This window comes from Podarcis muralis, chromosome 11, assembly GCF_964188315.1.
Source record: "Podarcis muralis chromosome 11, rPodMur119.hap1.1, whole genome shotgun sequence".
Lineage (NCBI taxonomy): Eukaryota > Metazoa > Chordata > Lepidosauria > Squamata > Lacertidae > Podarcis > Podarcis muralis.
The window spans coordinates 24150845-24175837 of NC_135665.1; the positions used below are offsets into that span (position 1 = coordinate 24150845).

Below are 24993 nucleotides of genomic sequence, written 5' to 3' on the forward strand. Positions count from 1 at the left end.
AAATAAAAATAGGGGGGCGGTGCTATTGTGGTGCGATTCGTGCGTCATTTCCAAAATGAGAGCCGCCGGGGCTCAAACCCGCCGGGCAGTCACACCCCGTAACCTGGAAGCTCTTTCCCCCTTGCCCGACTCCGGCTTATGTGGGTTGCTCAGGAACTCTGCGCGCTCTGCACACGCTCAGGGGATAAGTGAGAATTTCTCAGATCCAGCCAGCTCCTTATCAGCTTGTGATCTGAGCTTCTTGGGTAATTCTCAGCCCCTCCATATGAACACGAGTCAGATTTGTAGCCCGATTCTGCGCGGGGTTGGGCCCCTCCAGCTCCGTTGATTTCTACGGTTTTACGCACGTTTTAAGGCCTAGGATAGGTAGCGTGAGAATATCGAAGCCCATTTGCTGAACCTACCCCATAATGCGAATGCGTTTTCTGATACTTCCAGAGCTCCGCATATAAAGCTAGATCACTCAAAGGGTAGTAAAAAAGCTAACAGGCTTATTGTTCAAGCCAAAGGCCATGGCAAACTTGTGTTAGGCAATAGTTTTAATAATATAATACGGAACATAAATCAATAAAATATTTTTTTTGTGCAAAGCTTCTGAGCATTACAACACATCTTGTGCTTCTCTGTGACATCTTCAATTCTAATACAGTGGTACCTCGGGTTAAGTACTTAATTCGTTTCGGAGGTCTGTTCTTAACCTGAAACTGTTCTTAACCTGAAGCACCACTTTAGCTAATGGGGCCTCCCGCTGCCGGAGCACGATTTCTGTTCTTATCCTGAAGCAAAGTTCTTAACCTGAAGCACTATTTCTGGGTTAGCGGAGTGTGTAACCTGAAGCGTATGTAACCTGAAGTGTATATAACCCGAGGTACCACTGTATTGTTTTGCCATTTTAAAATCCACTTTGCCAACATCTGTTGTCCAAAAGAGAGAAGTTACTAAAGACAGCAACAGCTTAATTTCAGGTTAAACCTCCGAATCGCCACCAAAAAATACAGCAATTTTATCTAACTACTTTTCCCCAGTGTTTTTGTTTTGCAGCCAGTGGATAGAGGGCCACTCTAAGTGTTACGAAACTATTATTGTCGCTCCAAAGAAACTGAACCATTTCTGCCTGGGTTAAAGGGTAGTAAAAAATGTGCCTGCTAGTCATATGCGGCTGTACAGTTTTCCTTTGCTGAGAGGCTCCACAGAGAAAGCCCCACCCCGCAGGCAGCATGAGCAGCTAGCATTTTATGAACACTCATGATTGTGGTTTTACCATGCAGCTTGTTAATACTCCTCTTGTCATCAAAGGGAACTTGTTATTCCACCTTTCGCTAACTGAATGTCTAGATTTATCTAAGACTATGGAGACTTTCAAACAAGAGAGACTTCAATAGTGCCATCAACTCAGAAGTAACCCATGCTGAGCTCATCTGCAAATTACTAAACTAAAACATGGGAATGGTTTTTTGTGACCTTCAGATGAAGGGCAGTATAATTAATTAATTAATTAATTAACTGCTGTGGGGGACACATTTCCTTAACCCTAACCCACAAGAATATGCATCATTTCAGCGCTACGTTCAATATATATTTGTTCATTGCATTCTATACACAGCATTCTCAGCTGACTTCACACATAAAAACATTTCTATATCAGTTTCAGCCACCAGAGGGTGGCATGCTTTTTTTGGTTTTTGTTTTTGTTTTTTGTGTTTTTAAGCATTCAGACAATGCCTACAACAACAACAGAGGATAGCCAGACCTTTAAGAAAAAGACAAAAGGCTAGGATGGGGCAGGGGCTCTGAAAACTACAAACTATGAGATTGTAAATAAACCCGTTTTCAGTATTCCCCATCCTGTTAAAAACAAAACCACACATGTTCCCCTGAAAATAACTCACTAACAACCTGTATTTGCTGGTATTAAACTATTTATATATCTTATTCATGTATATGCCACTCTCCCTTCAAGATAGTATCTTTCAAAGATGGCTTATGAGTAAAAACTGTATAACGGTGCAATAGCTATAGCCCCTGTTAGATGGTCCTAATCTCAGCTAAATTGTTTGGTGCAGGCTTATTAACCCATTTTTGCCATTCAAGTTGTTAAATTTCGAATTGGTTATCTGGACTGTCAATTCCCTGTGCCCAGTCTGAATACTGACCTTGTTATTTCTTTACAGTTTCATTCATTGGTTGCCTGCCTACAAAGGGTGGCTTCTTGTTTGATTTGCATTTAGAGGGATACAGTGACAAACCACACACACAATTGTGAAGGACACCTGTGTCAAGCTCCACTTGAAAATACATGGAAGCTGATCCCTGATCAGATGCCACTTTGCACTTGCTCCAATTTTAATATATATTTTTGAACACAGTTATGGAAAATAGCACACTACATTCCAAAACACTCTTTGCCACTGCCTGTAGAGAAATATAAGCCTTATTCCGAGAATAATAGAAAGTAATAATAGAAATAGTTGAGTTGAAAGTTTCCAGCAGACCAGAAATAAAATGGCCTTGCCTGCTCCTGTGTTTTTAACCTCAGGTGCATTTGCAAAAGCTTTTCACTGAGTAGAGATAAACATTAACAGCTGTTCGAGGCAGGAGAGCAAAGCACTCTTAAAGGCATATCAGAAGTATAAAAATGACTTCAGAGCAACTTTACATGTAGAAATTTAGCTGGTGAGTGGAGACAGGGAAACAGGGAGCTCTTCACCAGGTTTTGCATGTCACGTTACAGAACCAGTAAAAAAAAGTTGTCAGCATACTAAGTAAGACCTTGATAATGTTCTGCTTCTTGTTCCAATATGCTAACTCTACACAGAAATGGGCCAACCCACAGAATCACAGAAGACCAAAATACACATGATGCAGTGAGTCATTCTGCTAAGTTATGCATTTATATTTGATGCTCTGTGCGTACAGTACTATGCATGTACCACAGGGATTTCAACTATCGTTTTGGTGTTGACACTGAATAGTCAACTTTCAAATACCAGCTGTCTCACAACATGTACTTCCAACACAGCAGCGATGCTGTAATGTCCCTTGTTGAAGGTTTACGATGCCAGCATCAGCAAGCTCTTTAGTTGCTATCAGTCCATCCAGGAGTGCCACTTTTATGCCAAAAACTCCAGATTGTACATAAGCACTACCATTTCAACTGCAAAAGCTGACTCACTGTATACTTGTCGCGTATTACTGGATGCTTGCAAGGAAGGGCTTTTCCTTTCAGTACTTAAAATACTTCAGAAAAGCATCCATAAAATTGCAGAGGATAAGTAATAATGGATGGCACATAGGTAAGCCTTCTACAGTACTGAGTTCAGTGGTACCTTGGGTTACAGACGCTTCAGGTTACATATGCTTCAGGTTACAGACTCCACTAACCCAGAAATAGTGCTTCAGGTTAAGAACTTTGCTTCAGGATGAGAACAGAAATTGTACTGTGGTGGTGCGGCAGCAGCAGCAGGAGGCCCCATTAGCTAAAGTGGTGCTTCAGGTTAAGAACAGTTTCAGGTTAAGAACGGAACTCCGGAACGAATTAAGTACTTAACCCGAGGTACCACTGTATAACCTATGGGAATAAAATACCTACATTCCCTGTTGCAAAATAACAAGAAATCAGTTGAAAATAAAGTTTGGAGAGCAAAGGAATGCAGCATAATCTGCAGACTAACAATCTCTTACCTAGGCCTACTTTGTATCTCTGCAGTCCCAACTCTAACTTTAGCTCCAGAGATGACTATAATGGAAGTGCGGTTGTGGAACTACTACAGTGGTACCCTGAGTTACAAACACCTCAGGTTACAAATGCCTCAGGTTACAAACGCTTCAGCTTACAAACTCTGCTAACCTGGAAGAGTTACCCCGAGTTGAGAACTTTGCCCCAGGATGAGAACGGAAATCGTGTGCCGGCGGCACAGCTGCAGCAAAAGGCCCCATTAGCGAAAGCACGTCTCTAGTTAAGAACAGTTTCAGGTTAAGAACAGACCTCCAGAACAAATTAAGTTCGTAACTAGAGGTACCACTGTACTATCCTTCTCTCTAATGTGAGCTGATGGGTGCCAACAGACAAATAAAATGGGCCTATTGTGAAACAAGAGGGAGTATTTTTCTGTGTATAACACGCCCCCATGTATAAGACATGGGGGACTCAAAATTTAGAAAATGGGGGGAGATTGCCCAGAGCTGTTGAGCTTTTTTGGGGGGGATGCCTGAAAACGCTCACCCGACTGGCCAACACTTCCGATAGCACATGATGCAGAAGCCTCCAATCGTGTTTCCGATCACTGCCAGCAGCCGCCAATTGACTGCCCAAAGCCGCAGCAGCGACCAATCGACAGCAGCCATTGCTGCAGCACAAATCACCCTCACTAATGCCAGTGACAATCTACTGCTCGCGGAAGGAAACAATCCACCGTCACCCCTCTGCACTACCCATGTATAAGACGCCCCCAATTTTTTACCATTATTTTAACATTAAAAAAAACCCTCGCCTTATACACGGAAAAGTACGCTATTACCGTGCCCAGGAGAATCCCCAGGGTTGCATAAGTGGAAAAAATATTTTAGACAAAAATGACGAGTGGGCAAAAATGCCCTAAATCAGTCCACTGAGCATGTTCAGTGGCCCCAGAATACTCAATGTCTGTTGGAAGCGGAAATGGAAATCAAGCAAGGGAATTGGATAGAACATAAAATGGATAGAACATGGTGACCCGTGTCACCAGCACACCCACTGGAACGAGTCCTAGGGCACACACAAACAGTCCCTGTAAAACATATACTCCAAAATCCACAATGCACACATGGCAGACTGCCCTGTTGCATTCTGTGTTTCCTACCTATTTACGGGAAGGATCAGGGTCCAAGTCAACGGTGCTCACCGGAAGATGGCAGCTAGGAGAGGCTGCAGGCAGGGAAGCTCAGCACCTTTCCCTCTCCACTCAGCAGCCAGACAAGTTAGATGTGGAACAGCTGGAACTAGTTGCAACTTCAGGTGATCTTAAAAAGGCCTTCTTCCTATAAAAGAAACTGGATAAAGGGGGTAAACTTAACTATTTACTGAGCGATACTGATGGCTTTGTAACTTATAAAGTAGCACTCTATGCGTTGGCAGCTAAGAAGATCAGGAGGAAAAAGCTAGATAAAATAGCGGTCAACTGCAAAGGGGATTTGGATATTTAATTTGGCACATTTTACTAGAGAATCTTCTGCTATTCTATTTTATGCAACAAACGATCTTAGTAGTTGTGACCGTGGTTTATATTGTATGTGTGGTGCCTGATGGTTTTTATGGTTATTGCAGTTTTTCCTCTTGTTATTTTTCCGAATGATGCCATGGCCTATGGCTAGCGCAATAAAAGTATATGATGATGACGACGAACTATTTACTGTAGCTTTTCTTCTGGCTAGGTAAGAGTGGATCTAGAAACAGTTTGTTTATCCCTTAGAAATGACCAGCACCCTTCAATGAGAGCCAACGTATTATGTAAAATACAGCACCTTACATAATAAAAGGTAAAAGTAAAGGTACCCCTGCCCATACGGGCCAGTCTTGACAGACTCTGGGGTTGTGCGCCCATCTCACTCAAGAGGCCGGGGGCCAGCGCTGTCCGGAGACGCTTCCGGGTCACGTGGCCAGCGTGACAAAGCTGCATCTGGCGAGCCAGCGCAGCACACGGAAACTCCGTTTACCTTCCCGCCAGTAAGCGGTCCCTATTTATCTACTTGCACCCGGAGGTGCTTTCGAACTGCTAGGTTGGCAGGCGTTGGGACCGAGCAGCGGGAGCGCACCCCGCCGCGGGGATTCGAACAGCCGACCTTTCGATCGGCAAGCCCTAGGCGCTGAGGCTTTTACCCACAGCGCCACCCACGTCCCTACCTTACATAATACATTACTGTAAAAGTAAAGGTACTATGTGTTGGTCTGGAAGGGGGAGAAAGCACAATCAGTCAATACCTTTTACTTGGTCAAACCAAAACATTATAAAATAGCAGTCAAGCTTTCAGGTTGACCATAATTCTTAATTGGGATGGATATTAAAGCAATAGAGAGGGGACAGTGAATTAAGGGGGGGCAGGGAGACTGAGGGGGCATGCACACCATAGGAGCCAACTCCTAGGCCCTTCGCCCACCCCCAAATAAAATATTTGAGAAAGCCGCCTCCAAAGTTGATGGACAATGCCATTCAAACTTAATAGAGTGTGCCATGCATGTGATTGATTATGTAGGGCAGGACTTACTTCCCATGGGTGTAGCCAGTATTTATTTTAGGTAGGGGAGGAGGTTTTATGTTGGGGCAAGGGCAGAACAGAGTTATCTGCATTGCAATTGGTCAGTTAGTTAACTATTTTTATTTATTTACTTGATGGGGGGGCAGCAACCCCTGCCCCCCAAATTTTGTATTCAAGTTGGCACCCCTGACGCACACCACACATTCAAACACATTTAAAACAGTTGGCTCCCCTGCCCCAATCCTAGGAGGTGTGGTTTGTTAAGATTGCTGGGAACTGTAGTTCTGTGAACTACAGTTCCCAAGATCTGGAGGGAGCCTTGTCCTTTACGTCTATGGTGAATGTGAACGCGTGGGTGTGGCTGTGCGCTGCCTCTCTCTCTCATGCACGTAACTGCCAAGAACTGTTGGCAGAAAAGACAGAAAACACCGAGCTGCTATAAATAAGCAAGTCCCCTGCACCCTCGTTCTTACAAGGCCTCCATTTGCAAAGGCCGATGCGTGGGCTTTCAAACGACAGGGTGGGGTGTGTGGGTTTGTGGAAGGAAAAAGCCTTCGACGCCCAATCTTGCTAGTCTCCTGCGCCTTTTCTGCGTGGGTCATTCTACCCAGGCTCCCCGCCTCCCCAGCCACGCGAAAGCCCCGAGCCGCTTCCGCCGAGCCTGGGTGTGGCTCCTTTGCAGAGACTCGAGGCGGAGGGCGGGCTTCGGGGCCGGGCTTGTGCTGACGTTGCCCCCCATGATGCCGCTGCTGCTCCTGACGTCTCTCCGCCTTCCCTTCCGCGAGCAAAGCAGGCCCGGGTCCGTCGCCAGCTGCTGAGAAGCGCTTTGCATTTGCATTGCGCCTGGAGGAGACTAGAGCCGCTTTCTTTCTCTCTCGGATCCTCTGTCCGAGGGAAGGGGTCCCGCCGCCATGACCGCGTCCATGAGGCAGAGGTTCGACAAGTTCCTGCACGAGAAGAACTGCCTGACGGCCGTGCTGGAGAAGATCGAGAGCAGGACTGGCGTGAACAGGTCCTTCATCGCCATTGGTAAGGAGCGGCGTCTCTCCTCCGTGATGCCGTCTCTCTTTTTTCCTCCCTCTGCTCCAAAAGCTCCCCTGCGACCCGCGCTGTTCTCCCCCGTCCTCCACCCACAACCAAACATCACGTCGACAAGGGCCATTGTGATCCTGCGATGTTCTCCAAAACGATGAAACTGGAGGTCGTTTCTGAAAGGGAAGAGAGGAAAGAAGCCCTTTGTTTTGTTACGGCCCCGACGGCCCTGCATTTATTTATTTTTAATCCTCTCGTTTGTTCTGAAGCGTTTGCATCTGGCATCTCAACGCCAAAATGCAAAGCAGCCCATAAATGTTCTTAGCACCGAAACAGACGCTTTGCATAATAAGGGAGTATCCAGTCCCGTCCCCCCCCCCCCGCACGCATTCTCCACCCTGGCTTGCTTCGCAATAATGGGAGTGAAAGCTCCGTTTCGCCCCCCCCCCCCCGCTAGGATGCCAGGGGTCCTGGGTGGTGGGGCGAAGAGATTCTGGGCCTCTAATTGCAATTAGAGATCATACTAGACAAGAATTTCAAAAAGCATGGGGGAAATGCAGAGAATACTTCACAAACAGTGTCCTAAAATTCATACCTGGACTTGTTTCGATTAATGTCTGCAGGTGACTTTGTGGATATTTAAGTTATAATTAGAAAAATCTTAATTACTCATAAAGGAAACAGCTTATAAGAAGTAAATAAGGATGCCGGATACAGGATAAAGGAAGTCTTTTATTTGGTTGTTTGTATTGTTGTATACTATGCTTGTTGTTCGTTATGGTTGTGTCTGATGGGGGTGGATTTCTGTGTTGCGGGGGTTGTGTTATGTTGTAAATAAAATTTCCAATAAAAAAAATTAAAAAGAAGAGGAGATTCTGGGCCTTGGCACCTGCCTCTCTTCCTCTCCCTCTCCAGCGACATTTATGGCAGGAGAAGGCACATATTAGGCACCGTGTCCAAGAAGGGGGGGGGGGGGCAGGAGGTGGTGCGGGAGTCTCAGCCCTTGGGATTGAATGTCCAGCAGCAGCCGCCGCTGTAAAACGGGCTGGTCTCAGGTTACAACAGCCCAGCTCATTCCCCCGCCTCCAGCTTCATCTCTCTTGCTCTTATGCCATGTTGGTAAAAAAAAACCCACCACCAGATTTTTGTATGTATTACTGTACCCCGACAGAAGCAGGAGGGGGAACCCCAGCCCTGCTTTCGATGCCTTTGGAGGGAAATTACTGGTGCCTTCTGAGAAATTCAGGGGAGGAGGAGGAGGAGGGGAAGAAAGAGAGAGAAACTCCCACAAGATGGTAATTGACTAGCTGACGTGTCTGGGCTGAACTAAATATCGCTTTGTGTCTCTGATCTGCCATGTACCCTTTCAGTATCACAGGTTAGCTTCTCCCGCCACCCCCATGAGGGTTAAACTTCACGGTAAACAGCGGGCAGGATGTGGTGCCCCAGTTCTCCAGGCTTACGTTGGGGGCTGTGGTGGTTGTGGGTTGTGCCCCGTGGAAGGAATTCATCCGTTTCCTTCCCGCCTCAGCAGCCCTTAAGGAAACTTCCATCTTTATATAACTCTGCCTTTGCTTTATTGTGTGCCTGGGGAGGGCTCCTCTCCGCCCCGACTGACTTTCTGCTTTCTTTCTCAGCCATTGGTGCCGCGCTAGCCATCTATCTGGTGTTCGGTTATGGAGCGTCCCTCCTTTGCAACTTGATTGGCTTCGCTTATCCTGCATACATCTCGTAAGTTGTTCGGAGAGAGAAGCCTCTTCCTCTTTCTGTGTACTGGAACTGCCTGTTGAAACTGGTAACTTCGGAGGGGGTGGGCCATCTGCTACAGATTTCCTTTCCTCCTTCCTCCCTCTTTTTTTGCCAGGTTGCAAGTGGCTGCCAAACCTTCAAGGAATTGTTTTGGGTTTTTTCTTAAGGCAATTTCAGAACTTGCCAGGCCCCTCCCTGGATAGGGCTACAGCATCCTTAGAGCTTAGTAGAGTAATACCTCGGGTTAAGTACTTAATTCGTTCCAGAGGTCCGTTCTTAACCTGAAGCACCACTTTAGCTAATGCGGTCTTCCGCTGCTGCCGTGCCGCCGGAGCATGATCTCTGTTCTCATCCTGAAGCAAAGTTCTTAACCCGAGGTACTATTTGTGGGTTAGTGGAGTCTGTAACCTGAAGCGTATGTAACCTGAAGCGTATGTAACCTGAAGGCTGACCCAACTCCCAATCTTGCCATTGCCCTGTGCTGTTGAATCAGAACTCATTGGAGCCGGAGGAGTCAGCAGATGGACTGTGACGTTGTGGGTGATGGGTTTGCACGATTTAGGCATCTTAATGCCACAAAAGCTTTTGGAAATAATAGAACTCTGTCTGGAAGGAAAGGTTACCTTGGCGATTTCTGTTGCAATGAAAATTTTGGCTCTGTGCCCTGAAATGTTGATGATGATGTCACTTCGAAACCGGGGGGGGGGGTGTGTATTTGAGCAAATGTGTGGGCCTCCTATTTTTTTTAAAACAAGTGAGAAGTTTCAATCCAGCCAAAGTTAAGCAGTTATTTCAGGGTTTTTTAGACTGTCTTCCCCTTCTTTACAAGATGTAGCCTCAATACACATAAGAACAGGGCATTTTGTTGGCTGCTGCAACACGGGGCTCATCTAATGGGAACTTGACTGAAGGCTGAATGTTAACAGCTGGTATGGATTAGGATGAGAGCCGCGCCTTAAACGTGATGGAAAAGACTGCAGTTTTGCAATCTTCTTGTGAAATGAGCACTGCGTTGGGAAAGGATGGTGAGAATTTCACATGTGAGTGCCCTGTCTTAAGTGCACCTGTATGTTCTGGAAAAGCTAAAGGTGCTTTTTCACATGTGCGTCTTTTTATCCCTCGACATCAAGTGAGAACTTGTATGTGTGAAATTGCCAGCACAGATCAAAGAGAGCTTTCCCCATTAGCCTTGCATCACTTCTCAGACAATTGAACTTGGGTAAGACAACATGGGTCCATGTGTTCTCTCTCCACAACCCCCCACCCCCCGGGATAATAGCACCATTGCTATAGATTTAAGATTAAGAAATCACATAATGGGAAAAGATAAAGCCTTCCACCCGCACTGTAATCGATTCAGATCCTCCCCCCAGCTTTTAACAACAACAAAGAAGACAGCATAGAATAAGAGAAGTTTATAGCAGGAAAGGACCCCAAGGGTCATCTAGTCCAGCCCCCTGCAATGCAGGAATCTTTTGCACTCAAACTCATGACCTTAAGATTAAGAGCCTCATGCTCTACCGACTGAGCTATCCTTAACACCAGAAGATTCAGTTGTAGATCTCCTACATCAAATCTAGTTTGACCATACAGTGGTGCCCCGCAAGACGAATGCCTCGCAAGACGGAAAACCCGCTAGACAAAAGGGTTTTCCGTTTTTGAGTTGCTTCGCAAGACGAATTTCCCTATGGGCTTGCTTCGCAAGACGAAAACGTCTTGCGAGTCTTGCAATTCCCCCCCCCGCTTTCCCCCCCTTTTTCTAAGCCGCTAATAGCCGCTAAACCGCTAATAGCGCTAATCCGCTAATAGGGTTGCTTCGCAAGACGAAAAAACCGCTAGACAAAGAGAATCGCGGAACGGATTCTTTTCGTCTTGCGAGGCACCACTGTATATAGGATATTGATGGGATGTCTCCTATAAATCTGTCTGCTTATGTTCATAAACAGTATCTCGGTCAGCTCCTGTCTTATTTGTAACTTTTTTTGTCCGTGGAAGTACTCAGTATCTTTACAGAGTGTATGACATGGGGGTGTGTGAGTGTGTGTAGATATAAACACACACACACACACTCCACTTTTTTTAGATATAGTGGTACCTCTGGTTACGTACTTAATTCGTTCCGGAGGTCCATTCTTAACCTGAAACTGTTCTTAACCTGAAGCTCCACTTTAGCTAATGGGGCTTCCCGCTGCCGCGGCGGCGCCGGAGCACAATTTCTGTTCTCATCCTGAAGCAAAGTTCTTAACCAGAGGTACTATTCCTGGGTTAGCAGAGTCTGTAACCTGAAGTGTATGTAACCCGAGGTACCACTGTATCTATACACACCCACCCTCACTTTTTAGCCTGGAGGCCCCTAAGCAGCGAACAGCATTGATGCCTATTAAGGCAGAACTATGCAACAAACACAATACATACATTAAATAGCTCAAAACTATATAAATTAGCGCCAGTATTTCACATGTGACTTGCATGTATAAATGGGTCACTTGCAGATCTAATATCCAAAAACAGAGCATTCATATTGCCTGAAACGCAATGTGATGCTTCTCAGTGCAGTCACCTCACAGGTTCCAGTGCCAGTAATCCAGTGATAGCCATACCTGTATATTCTTCTTTCCTCTTCCCAGTGCTCAGCGCAGTATTCTCCGCATGCTATAATGGTATCAATGCTGTTCCCATTATGTGGTTTCATGATGAGTAAGGTTAATAAAAGTAGCAAAAAACTTGCATGTCTACATGCAAATCCTCTAATGTGTATGTTCACATTGGATTCACTTGGACTTTCAAGCAGGTTAGGAAACATGCAATAGTTAGAAATGAAAGTAAAACAGAAGTCCCCCAGAGTTGACTGGTAAATAATGAAAATCCCCATTTGAGTTGAAGAGAGAGGAAAGAGCTTCTGGTGGGCTTTGTACCGAGGTGGTGTCTGTTTGAACCGGAATCTCCATATGGAATGATAATATGCAACCATGGAGATTTTTGTAGTGGTGGTAACTTGAAAATGTGCCTTCATCGTCACACAAATCTTGGTGGTCGCATATGCTCTCCAGCCCCCCGTTCACTCAAATATATGAGCACAGACCAACTCCAGGCTCAAATGTGGTTCTGTACGCTCCAAAGGCAGTGGTGTCATTGAGATACAGTGGTACCTTGGCAGTCGAACGGCTTGGCTCCTGAACAAATTGGCTCCCAAACGCCGCAAACCCGGAAGTGAGTGTTCCGGTTTGTGAACGTTTTTCAGAAGCCGAATGTCAGAAGTAGCTTCCAATTGAGTGCAGGAAGCTCCTGCAGCCACCTCAAATTTAATTCATTCCGGGAGTCTGACTCCTGAAAAGGTTCGAAAACCAAGGTACCTGTCATGCCTGAACTGGCTTACAGTTCTGCATCCTGCAGGGTGAGAAGTCTGCAGACCAAAGTCCTAACTTGAGGCAGAGGCAGTTTCCCTTATACATTCTTAAATCTGGCAGAAGTTCTAAAATTGCAGATTCCTAGCATAGGCTTATAAGCTAGTTGTATGAAATCTTGTGTGTAGAAAGGGTCAGTAAAGTCCAGTGGGTGCTTCTATGTCAAACACATTTTAAAAATCCGTTTGCTTTTCACATAGTAGTTATTTGCTATAGAGACAGCCTCAATGGCCCCTGTCATTTCTACAAAGTTCCTTGTCCCTTCCCACAAATACAAATCATCTAATGATGCATGCTTCCTGTTTTTGGAGGGCATCTTGTAGCAATCTGGTGAACTGACACGTTTGCATTGGACAAGTGTGGGCAAAAATCTAGTGATAGATTTTTTCACATAGAAGCAGCCCCAGCCAACATAACCAGTAGTCAGGGATGATGGGAGTTGTAGTCTCGCAACTCCCAGAGGCCCACAGGTTTCCCATTTCTGCTGTACAGTTACCGTATTTTTCGCCCTATAGGACACACTTTTCCCCCTCCAAAAATGAAGGGGAAATCTGGGTGCGTCCTACGGGGTGAATGCAGGCTTTCGCTGAAGCTTGGAGAGCGAGAGGGGTCGGTGTGCACCGACCCCTCTCGCTCTCCAGGCTTCAGGAACACATCCGCAGCCTAGGCAGCCCTGCGGGAGTTCCCGCAGGGCTGTCTAGGCTGTGGATAGCAGCCTGCTTCCCAGAGCGCTGAAAGCAGAGCGCCCGGCGCTTCGGGAACACATCCGCAGCCTAGGCAGCCCTGCGGGAGTTCCCGCAGGGCTCCCTACGCTGCGGATAGCAGCCTGCCACCCGGCGCGAGGGACGCCCTGAAGCAGAGCACCCCGCCCGCCAGGCAGACTTCCGCAGCGTGCTGGAGCCCTGTGTGAGTTCCCTGCAGGGCTCCCCACGCTGCGGATAGCAGCCTGCCGCCCGGTGCGAGGGGCGCCCTGAAGCAGAGCGCCCCTCGCGCCGGACAGACATCGGCCAGCCCCACAAGCTCGGGGGACAGCAAGGAGGCGCAGCGCCGCCATCCCGCTGTTCCTCGACCTGGTTCGGTTTCCCCGACCTGGTTTTGGGGGGGAAATAAAGGGGGGAAATTTTCCTTTATTTCCCCCCCAAAAAACTAGGTGCGTCCTATGGGACGGCACGTCCTATGGGACAAAAGATACGGTAACTGGGAACAAGTCCCATTGAATTCAGTGGAGTTTGCTTCCAAGTAGCCATGCATAACCTAGTTGCACAGTTAGGCTAATTGCGCAATTGTCACTGTGATGTGTTGCCTGCGGGTCTGATAATAGCACACAACACTTTCAGATCACAGTGCTTGCCCCGGGAGTAGAAAAAATCAACAGACTAATACGTTTAGTGAAGATGCAGCGAAATCTCCATTGTACATGAGAAACTAAAGCGGCGGTGCATTAAGCGATAGGATTTTTAAAATTCTGACACCACAAAACTGCAGGACGCTCAGCTTTGAAAAGGCTATTCCTAAATATCTGTCCTTTTGGCGTTTTCCAAGGTCTTTTAAGTTTCACTAAGTCTCAACTTGCCATCTGGATGATCCTAGTTATTTCTGTGATTGACTCGTCCATACTTTGCAGGACCAAATGGTTTTTATGTTGTCACATTGACAATGTGAAGATAACTGCAAATAGCTCGCCGGAGCCTTACAACATGGTTTGCTTCATCTTGGGAGTTGCGTAGCAGAAGTCTGTGGAAAGTGTTCTCTTATGGCGAGACTGTGCTAATCTGGTTACCTTCCAGCACATCTCCCTGGGGTTTCAGACACTTTATGTAACAGACAGGACTAAAATTCTCTCTTTTGAAACTAGGCAGGTGGCCATATGTGGCCATATGTTGTCCACTGCTGCTGTAGACTGCAGTGAGCTAAATGGATCGATGGGCAGTGTTCTAAGCAATCTAAGCAGAACACTGTCTAAGCAGTGTTCTAAACTCCCATTGTTCTAGGCGCATTTTGTGACAGGGAATTTTATTAGCGTGAGCAGTTTCTGAGCTCTGGGCACAGTACTGTGCCTAAGATTTCAGATTAAAACTACAGAGTGGAAGGAAAAGAGGGCCTTTTTTTGCCTCCCCACTTCCAGCTACTCTCTGAAGACTGGAGGAGAGAGTCTCTTAAGAATATTAGGGGGAGAACAGGGGAAGGACTAGACCATGTGAAAAATGAGCTGCAGTTCATTCATTTTCAGATTTGTATTCTTGTTATTAAAAAAACGGGACGCAGGTGGCACTGTGGGTAAAACCTGTGCCTAGGACTTGCCGATCACATGGTCGGCAGTTCCAATCCCCGCGGCGGGGTGAGCTCCCGTTGTTCGGTCCCAGCTCCTGCCCACCTAGCAGTTCGAAAGCACCCCCAAGTGCAAGTAGATAAATAGGTACCGCTTACTAGCGGGAAGGTAAATGGCGTTTCCGTGCGCTGTGCTGGTGCTGGCTTGCCAGAGCAGCTTCGTCACGCTGTCCACGTGACCCGGAAGTGTCTTCGGACAGCGCTGGCTCCCGGCTTCTTAAGCGAGATGAGCACGCCACCCCAGAGTCGGACACGACTGGCCCGTACGGGCAGGGGTACCTTTACCTTATTAAAAAAACACACCTAGACATTCCGTTGTTGCACCTAGGTTGAAGGTGCCATTTAGCTCCCAGCTTTCATGTCTCAGTTTCTAACACTGTGCCTAAGGCAGGTGCCTATGCTGGTGCCAGAGAATTACAGATCATGCAGGTCACATCCACATCTTATATTTGAAACACATGACTCCCTTCCCCCTGCCCCCCCAAAAAAGATACTGGGAACTGTAGTTTAAAGGTCTCTTAGAGGCAAACGATAGTTCCCAGGATTCTTTAGGAGAAGTCATGTATTTACATGTATGGTGTGTGTGTGTGTGTGTGTGTGTGTGTGTGTGTGGCCACAGTCTTAATAGAGGTAGGTTCATACCTTCCTCTTCTGTCTTCTATCTTATTTTCCTAGGTACTATACTGCTTTCTGCTCTGGTGGGTCATGTGTTAAAGCTGTTGGCCAACAGCACAGACATCTCCCATGCTGCATATTTTTATTCACTGTTGGACTTTTCAGGTTCCTTCTTACCTCATTGTGAATAATTGAATTATATTGGTGACCAGTGTCTCTGTACAAGGCAAGGGCAGAAGGCGAATTGAGTTGGGAAACCCTGTCCCACTGGTTTAATTTTGTATTTCTATAACACATGTTTTGTCATAAGACTGAACTTTGTGGACTTCCAGACACTCTGGTAAATCACTTTCCATTAATTGCATCAGCCTTCCTTTTCTTTTCTTAGTATTGCTGGGCCCTGCCTAAATAACTGGGCAAAGCTGAAAGTAGTTGAAAGTTCATTTAGTATCTCAAAGGTATTTGAATGTTTATGACCTACATAGAACACCAGAGGGAAAATATGCGTAGATTAAATGTAAGTAACAGGAAAAAAAGTAAAGGAAAAAAAGTGGGTCAGAACACTAGAGAAAAAAGGGATTCCTACTTGGTTTTGCAAAAAGGCTGAGAATGAATGTAATCGTGTAAATTCTGGACCATTTCTGTGGCAAACTCTTTAGAAACAGCACATGTAGAATCACAATCATTCCTGTAGGTTGGGAGAGGACAGAGGCAGTCTGTCACGTCTGTTACCCTGCTTTTTCTCCCAAGGATAAAGCTACCAGATTTTTTTCAATGAATCTGGGGACACTTTTCAACTTCCTACTAAATGGATTTTGTCAGGGGACTGATTGTCCCCGAGAAACGGGGGTGTCTGGTAACCTTACCCAAGGAGCTCTACATAACCAGCTTAATAAGAAAAGGTCCACAATACCACCCAGAATGCTTGCCCTAACAAGAGGAAGCTTTCCCTTTTCAAGGGTGAGGAGAGAAGTCCTGGCCTTTATCTTCTGCTTGGAAGTGGAGTTTTAGAGGCCGCATCACAACTGGATGCATTTGCATTTCTTAGTGCAGAAAACATTGTAAATATCTTTCCTATTCTTTTCTATTCTGATTAATACAAAAATCTACTAGAAGCTTCTCTGTGTGAGAGAAGCAGAGGCAGAAGGGTTAATGATTGTTTGGGTTATATCTTCTGGGAAGCTGCTTTGAACTGGTTCTCGTATCTCTATTCTGCAGAGTCATGCTGACTATAAATATAGGCCAAAAGGACCCTGGGTCTTTACTTTTCTTTCTCTCTCTTCCTTCTGGTGTGGTGTTTCTTAGTGTTAAGGTTTAGTCTTATTCTGAGTTAAGTTTATAAATGCTGCAACTGGATTTTGTATGGACTGAGCCAATCCTGATTGTATTGGATTTGATAACCATTATGCTACATTTGCCTTCAGCACAAGGAAAGCTCTGCTGAGTGAAGTTCTATTGCCTCTGGTCTATTTTTGGGAACTCTGCAACGTGTTTAAGGTTTTCCTCCACACGTATGACAACATATGACAATCCCACCCCTTGCTTCAGCAGAGACAAAAGGCCGTAGCTTGCTCTTTGGGGTTGGATGACAGAGGTGCTTGGGGCACCCTGGCCACCCAGCACCAAAACAAACACTAGCCTTTCCTTTTAGCTCCAGAGAGAAAAGCCTTGTCTACTCTGAGTGCCTTGCCCACCCAGGCAGTGGACCCACTCAATGCCTCGTCTGCCCACTGCAAACGTAAGCCCCTGCTGCAAACGCGGGAGCCAGGAAAATGTGTAGGAATCAACTGAAACTCAGTGTAACTGCAAGGACTGTCCTTTTCCAGATCCTTGCTAGAAGCTGGGAGAAGGGAGCAGGGCTCATGCAGAGGTGTTGCATAAGGTTAGGAACAAGGGGCCACTTGTGGCTTTTCTACTAAATTGTAGCCCATCTCTGAGGCTAGCCAAAATGTGTGGACCATTGTGTATCAGGTAGATTAGGCTGAGAGTGTGTGATTATCCCTGGGTCACCTTTACCACACTATTCGAGTCACTCTTGTGACTTTGCCTCCTTGTCCACTGTGCTGCGTGGTGGGGAGTAAATGCCCCATAGGAAGGACTTGTAGGAAAAGCCAGCTACCCTCTGTCTCTTTCTTGCAACAGAAATTTATTCTGTGCTTTTCAGTGCCCTGCTGTTGATTTGCAGTATTTTCAAGTCAGCCAGAAACCGTTCCACTAAGTTCACTGTGTCTCTAGCAAAACAGCCGCTGCCCATAAAAGTCCATGGGCTGATAGTGTCCCATGCTTATGTGGCTTCTCGTGTTAGGCTGCATCAAAGCTCCTTTGAACCTGGTTATTAATTTCCCTGTCCAGTAAAAGCAAGAATGCCTTTGCCTAATTCCATACTGCAGGCATTGTCTTCATCTGCACATCATGGTAAACTGGGCTGGGGAATCTCCAGTCCATGGGCCTAATCCAGTCCACCAGCTCTCCTCATTTTACCCACCAGGATATTTTTAAGCAAGCTACAGCCACCTGTCCTACAATTAATGTCACCAGGTGAAGGGAGGCAAAGGCTGGGAGGGAGGGCTTGGTTGAAAGGGGCTCTGCAGGCACTGCCGGTCAGCTGTCTGCCAGGCACCTTGGAAGTACTGTGCAAAGGGCTTTCTGAGTCCTGCATTCAGTGCCTCCTTTGGAAAGAAAGAAAAAATTCCTTCTTTGTTCGACATGGCATTTGTTTCTTTCCAAACCCACTGAATTGGCAACTTGACTGAGTTCCCCATGGGAAACTTGGTCGCGTAGCTGATCCTTGCAGAAAGCAGCTGTGTGGTTGGTGCTCAGCTGAACATAGGGCTTCCCAGGCTCCCAACAACCAGCTACTGCCTGTCAGCTGATAGGCGGTCACTGGAAGCCCACTGGGTCAGTTGCACAAGGAGACTCTGTTGCAAAGACAATTCCTGAAGCAGGCTTGGAGTTACTGCCTGTCAGCTGATGGGCGGCAACTCTAGGCTTCACCGGTGCTTCAAAGCACTATGCAGGGTTATTTGCAAACACTGCATTGTGCTTTGACGTCCCTGTGCTGTAGATGGTTATCTTCTGGAAATAAATTTGACAGGTGGCTGGCCCCACGTTCTGTAGCCAATGTTTGTTCTTGGCTTACTTGTAGTTTGTTTGAGAGAAACGAACCATGATCCCAGAGATTTTTACCAGGGATCTCCTCACCCACCAGGGATATCCTCACCCACAATAATACAATAATACAATGTCTCACCCACAATAATAATTCCTGGTTTGGACATAATTGCTAAGCCAGAGACAGTGGCATGTTTTTCCCTGTGCGGTGGCAGGACGGGGCAGATCAGCCCAGATCAATGTGTTCACAGTAACCGTTAACTATGGTTTACCACAATGTGCGAACTGGGTAAGGATTGAAAGGGGAGCTCTGTTTGTTTGTACCTGTTGAGTGTGCTGAATTCTGCGTATGGTACTAGAAAATTTGACAGCAGTCTTCAAACTTGCCTTACCTAAAGTGAAAAAAAATGGCCTCCATGGTAGGTCAGCAATCGTACAGTAAAACACATGGCTGTGATTTTTTTTCAGATGAAAGCCTGCATCATGTTTTGCTTCCTCATATACATTGCTACAGTCCAGCCTTCCCCAGCCAGGTGCCCACTAGATATTCTGGACTGCTGCCCCTATCAGCCCCAGCCAGTATGGCCAGAGGTTGGGGATGGTCAGAAGTGAAGTCCAAAACATCTGGAAGGAATTAGGTTCAGAATGGATGCTATAGTTTAAGTAACTACTTGACATTAAAAACAAGCCTGCAGTTATAAGGCATTGCATCATACTGTTTGGGCATAGCCCAGCTTTCAGTCTACTCTGCCTTCTTATAGATCATAATATATACAATACATTTGCTTCGGGCACACTGGATAGTTGTTCTCGAGTGTCAAGTTGTTAGAACAGTGTGACAATTCCAACTCATCTTTTCAAGAAACCTGCCAATAAATCTAGGTCAGTGAGAGTCTTTTAATTTGAATTTCAAAATCTCCCCACCCCAAGGCCTCCTGAACACAATTCAGCAACCTCCAATTTCTATTCTCATTTGCTCAACCAAATTAGGTTTTGCATATTGTGCTTGGTACATTCAGCCCCAGTGAAAAACCAGTGAAATTGGTTTGGGATATGATTATCTCCATAGAGCTGGAGGTATAAATTGACAGCTTCAGCCAAGTCCTGATTCAGCAGATCTCTGCCTGGGAGATTTAGGCACTTAAAACGGAACAAAATGTTTCTTTGGCAAACATATTAAAACTGATTCAGTGGCAACCACTTCTTGCCCCAGGTCAGCAGGCAAGTGGCTTCACTTCAAAGCATTTTTGACCCATCCCATTTTTACTGAGCTGGTGGGAAAATCCTCCCTCGGATCACTCTTTCAAGACATCACTAAAATATTATTCCTTATCTACATTAGTCATATCTTGGGGACAGAATAAAAGAGAGTGATGGTACTTGCCCAGAGAGTGGGGGGGGGGGAGGTCATTGCACTGCCCTTTATCATCTTACAGCAGGAAAGATTGTTGCAGGATGTGTTTGTTATCCTAGAAGCAATGGAACTTAAACATTTCTTCTCAATCGCAGGGTAGAAATTTAGTGTCCAAATGGGTTATCCGTTCTCTCTTTCCCCCCTCCTCCCCCTGGAACAAAACCTGTTCTTCCAGTTTCTAACTTCTGTTGTTTTTGAAGTGCTACATGTTTCTGTAGGTCAAACATATATATTACAAGTCGGTTTCAGAGTCTCTTCAAATCTTACCTACCCTTCTGGTCCATCAAGGGCAGGTGTTTACAAGTATTCGCTGTGTTCAAATATACCTTTCGGGCGGGGGGATGGGGGAGATGGCAAGAACTGGGGAAAGTTTATGATTGGAAAGCAGTAACAAGCAAACACCTGTAGAAAGCTCTTGTGGCAGAAAGCTCTTGTGTTATTTGAAGCAGAAAAGCTGTTCTGACAAGATGGCCAGAGGCAACTGACAGCTGCCTCACCAAACTCCCACGCCTTAATACAACAGGTAACAGCCTAAGAAAAACTATATGGTACAGCTACACGTTTAGTCTTTAAACCATTTTCTGGAGTGTCACATTGATTTAGATAAATCTCTGCACTGCCACATCCCGAAAATCCTATTGGCTCACTCCAGTTAGGTGCAAGTATTTTTCCTGTATCCTGGTAGGAATTTTGAATTTCGAAACAGCTTGATTTCACTTTGCACTGGGTTTTCATATCTAATGGATATGTTAACACTCGCAAATGGCATAATTACAGGCTTTGTCTGGTCTTGAAAAAGAACAGTGTTTTCCAACAGAATAACTTATCATAAGTGATCATTAAAATAATTATTCACATTTAAGAGGTGGCAGCAGCAGTTTTGGCTTTGACAGCGTGTAATGTGAGCGGTTCTCAATAGCTCTTGATGTATCATAATCCACCAAGGTGTTTGTTAGCCTTTCAATATAATGGGGAGGGAGTACATTCTCACTGGGCTGCCTGCATCTGAGCTTTTCAGAGAGCCTCCTGGGCTGTGGACCCCCCTGAAGGTTGTGAAACATGTGGAATCTACCCTTGCTCAAAGTGTGTTTTATCTTCATGGTATCACTGGAACTTCTGAATGTTCTTAAGTGTACAACTTTGCGACCAGATCATGTGTATAGCTAAACTGGTGCACACAGTAGCTTATACCACCACAACCATATCATTATCACGTGCCTCAAACAGGATGCTACCTCCTCAAACCACCTGCAAGACTATGCCAGCCTTGGAGCTGGCATAGCGTATCCCCACTGCCCCAGGCTGCCATAGAGAAAAAGATGTTTCCTCCATGTTCTGCCAACAGGGTTTAAAAAGTGATTGTTCTCTGCTACATTATTTTACCGCCACCATTTAGGATTGTTTTTAGGATCCATATTAGCAAACCAGATTTTGGTGGGAAATTGATGTAGAGTGCGTTTAGTTTTGCAGCCCATTCGTATCCCTAGTACAGATGCTATAGAAGATTGTAGCTGTAACTGTAAAGATATTGCTAAAAAAGGAAACCTAGGACAGCTGCTTTGCCTGCGAGTTTGTGAACTGCCCTGAGATCTAGAGATCAATTGTGGTATACAAATTTAATCAACAGTGACAACAACTGGAGTAGATCTGTGACCATGTGTGTATGTGTTGTAGAGGGAATGAGTTGACTTACCCTTTAAATGTTTTTCTTTCAGCATCAAGGCTATTGAAAGCCCTAACAAAGATGACGACACACAGTGGCTGACCTATTGGGTTGTGTATGGCATCTTCAGCATAGCGGAATTTTTCTCTGACATCTTTCTCTCCTGGTTCCCTTTCTACTACATGATTAAGGTATGTTTGCTTGTACCCTCAGCTGTAGCCTGCAGAAAATTTAGGAGCAGTGTGTTGTCAGCCTACAGAATTCACTGCCACAAGAGGGTAGTGATAGCCACCAGCTTGGATAGGTTTAAAGAGGGGAATAAGGCTCTTAAAGGCAACAAACCATGATAGTTGTGTTCTGGCTCCATCATCGGCTGTGTGCTTCTGAATACAGGTTGGAGATCACAAGCAGGACAAATGCTGTTGCACTCAGCTTCCGGTTGTGGGCTTCTCATTGGGATATCTGGCTGACTACTATGAGAACAAAAGGTTATAGACTAGATGGGCTGTTGGTCTGATCCAAGAATACTCTCTTCGGTTCTTACGTTTGGCTTTTAAAATCCGTGATGCAGGCGCTTCTTTTATACTATCTGCCATGCAGACATACCAATTTATTCCCTAGGTTTTAAGAAGTGACCTACTGGATCAGAGCAAAAGGCTGTCTAGAGCAGGATTCTGTTCCCCACAGTGGCCACAGAGCTACATCTAGGAAGCATCTTACAAGCAGCGTGTGAAGGCAGAAGTCTTCTCCTGCTACTGCTTCCCAGTAACTAATATTCGTAAGCACATGGCCACTGGTCTTGGAGGCTTCATACAGGATTGAACAGGCATGCTTTCTGCTTATTGGCTTCAGCATAGGACTGTGACCAGTTCAAATAACTCTTAGGTGCATGTTGCACTGTCATTTGCATGGGTTTTCAAATGTGAACCACACATGTAGTATTTATACAGCACTTTAGAGTTTTCAATCCTTACTGCAATCCTTACAACAACCCTGTATTTGGGGGGGGGGGGCGAAGCAGAGGCGCCAGAGGTGAAATAGAGGGGCATGCTTATGGTCACCTATTGCCATGGCAGAAGTGAAATTCAAACACGGGGACTCTGGATTTATAGCTCTGTGTCTTAGATCATATGCTATACCAGCTTGTCTGACATGAGGATTACAGATCTTTCTATGCCACTAATGATGGGCAGTGTGATAAAATCTGGTTTCCTGGTTCTTTCCTCCCCCCCCCTTTTTTTTTTTGCAGTGTGGATTTCTGGTATGGTGCATGGCTCCAAGTCCCTCAAATGGGGCAGAGCTGCTTTACCACCGAATTATCCGCCCCTTCTTCCTGAAGCATGAGGCTCAGCTGGATAACGTAGTAAAGGATCTGAAAGACAAAGCTGCAGAGACAGCAGACACCATTACTAAAGAAGGTGAGGTCTATAGGGCCAGTGTATTCCAATAATTTTTCTGCCCTGGCTAGACTACTTTGTGGATAATTGTGAATATGTAGCTGGTTTTGAACAAAGGTGTTGGAGGGGGTGGGGAGTGATGCGGTGAGATGTACTATGGCATGTGGGTCTATTTTATTTGAGTTAAATCGTATGATTTACTGCCATATTACATTAAGGAAGAGACACAATAAAACCCAAGTAGCTCTTGATGGGATGTGTCTGTGTTTTCTTCCTTTGACCATAGTGAGTAGCATTGGCTTTGACCTGAGCAGTAGAGGCAAATTTCATGGACACCTGGGATTGCATCAAATAAACACCGAATCAGGTACTTGATGCTGAAAATCCCAACACTCGTTTTTTCAAAGACAAACAAAGCCTCTAACCCAGGGGAGTGAAGCCCTCCAAATGTTGTGGACTCTCATCAGCCACAACCAGCATGGCCAATGGTCAGGAATGATGGAAACTGTTGTCTCGACACCATCTGGAGGATTACAGGTTCCCATCCCTGCTGTAGCCCATGAGCGCTTTGAGTTGCACAGAAAATACCTTATGACATCTCAAATATGGGAGGGGAGATAATGTTGGGGTTCAGCAGAAGTCCCACAGGATAGGTGTGGTTTCCTCAGCCACCTTGTTGTTCAGCATGAACAACAACAGCAACAATTCTTAATTTAGACAGGTTGCAGAGTTTTTAGCACTGGGCCATTTAAAAAAAAGTACACCCATAACTCAGAATATTGATGTGGAGGGCATTTCCAGAGCTGCGATAATTCCAGCTGCTGAACAATAGTAATTCAGCAATGCCATTATAATTAAAGCTCCTTACGAGGCCCTTTGTCTTTGCCAAACAAGATATGGTGGGCATGTACCAAAGAGGGTGGCACCTCTTCTGGAATGTCCTCCTTAGAGAGGCTTGAGCAACACCTGCATTGTGATCTTTTCAGCACCAGGTAAACACCTCTTTGTTTCCCTAGGCTTCCTGATTTTAAGGGTTGTGGGGTTTTTTTTTAGTGATCTACCGGTTTTTTGGAGTCTTACTAATCTTTCAAGATTAGCAAACATTTTGGTGCTGCTGTGAGATTTTATCTCTACATAGATTTTCTCTCTGCTATTTTTATGATGCATTGTTATGGCTCTCTTTGTGCTAGATTGTTTTACTTTTATTGTAAGCTGGCCAGAGAAATACTGTTGTGCGGTACATAAATGCCACTTTCTTCTTCTTCTTTCAGCTAAAAAAGCAACAATAAATTTACTGGGTGACGAGAAGAAAAACGGTTAACTGGAAGATAAGTTTCCTCATCACTTCCCTTATGCAGCTTGATGTTACTGGGGACTGTGATATAGTAATTTGAATCTTGTTGCCTTGTAAACATTTTTTTATGTTATTAAAGGAATGTGTTGTAAGATTGCTTGCTTTTGCAGTTCTCTGTATTGAAAAGTAAGCATTTTTATTTAAAACCAGTGCAGTGGGTAGCATCTAAAGCTTGCAGATTAGTTTATTCATCTCCTGAGCAGAGAAGGGACTTTCAATACTGTCTTGTCTTGCAGTTAACGTAAACTTTAAATAAAGTATGCCCCAGGTTCTGACCATTATTACACTTTGTTTCTTTGTGCATGCAATGTCCATGGTAAAAGCTCTGTTGCATATCTGACAGGTTCCCACTGTAATGTAGTTTGATAGCAAAGCGTAATGACAAATGCTTTTCATGCCAGTGTGTTTCTGCATATCGAAGGTAAAAAAATCAAAAAGCCTTATGTTAATGTGTATTCTTACACTCACACCTCTAACCGTGTTGTAAACAGTGGAGACTGGTTATGTACGGTGCTGAACACAAATATTCCTTATTGTTGCACAGACTGCTTGTAACTTGCAGTATTTCGTCAAGAGTGTGTATCTATGGGAATTGTCCTTAAAGCACTGCGAAGAACACTTTGTTGTTTATGACCAGAGTTGCAATGGTTGAATATACATACCGAATGGGTGTATGTGAAAAGGAAGTGAGATAA

General features: G+C 45.3%; 2 protein-coding genes across 3 annotated transcripts in view; one reads left to right on the top strand and one right to left on the bottom strand.

The window, feature by feature from the left end:
- The window catches only part of DCP2 (decapping mRNA 2), a 30778-nt gene extending 25277 nt beyond the window's left edge, over positions 1–5501 (bottom strand). Inside the window, exon 1 of the mRNA XM_028749471.2 lies at positions 4839–5501. The gene's annotated coding sequence lies outside the window, so the exon portion shown is untranslated. The remainder of the gene's footprint in view (positions 1–4838) is intronic.
- Positions 5502–6944: 1443 nt separating this feature from the next.
- Positions 6945–24579, top strand: REEP5 (receptor accessory protein 5). Of its 2 annotated transcripts, none has more exons than XM_028749472.2 (5): positions 6945–7260; positions 8901–8994; positions 21600–21738; positions 22797–22965; positions 24216–24579. In XM_028749472.2, the coding sequence occupies exons 1-5, from the start codon at positions 7143–7145 to the stop codon at positions 24263–24265; spliced, it is 570 nt and encodes a 189-aa protein (XP_028605305.1). In that variant the 5' UTR covers positions 6945–7142; the 3' UTR covers positions 24266–24579. The 2 variants fall into 2 exon arrangements, with proteins under 2 accessions (XP_028605305.1, XP_028605306.1); XM_028749473.2 differs by lacking the exon at positions 6945–7260 and adding an exon at positions 8605–8641.
- Positions 24580–24993: the final 414 nt, after the last annotated feature.

What these genes read in the sequence shown, in the direction of transcription:
- REEP5 (XM_028749472.2), top strand. Translation starts at nt 7,143, where the DNA reads ATGACCGCGTCCATGAGGCAGAGGTTCGACAAGTTCCTGCACGAGAAG. An exon ending in GCTTATCCTGCATACATCTC is followed by an intron (nt 8,995 to 21,599) that starts GTAAGTTGTTCG and finishes TTTTTCTTTCAG; the next exon opens with CATCAAGGCTATTGAAAGCC. An exon ending in AGACACCATTACTAAAGAAG is followed by an intron (nt 22,966 to 24,215) that starts GTGAGGTCTATA and finishes TTCTTCTTTCAG; the next exon opens with CTAAAAAAGCAACAATAAAT.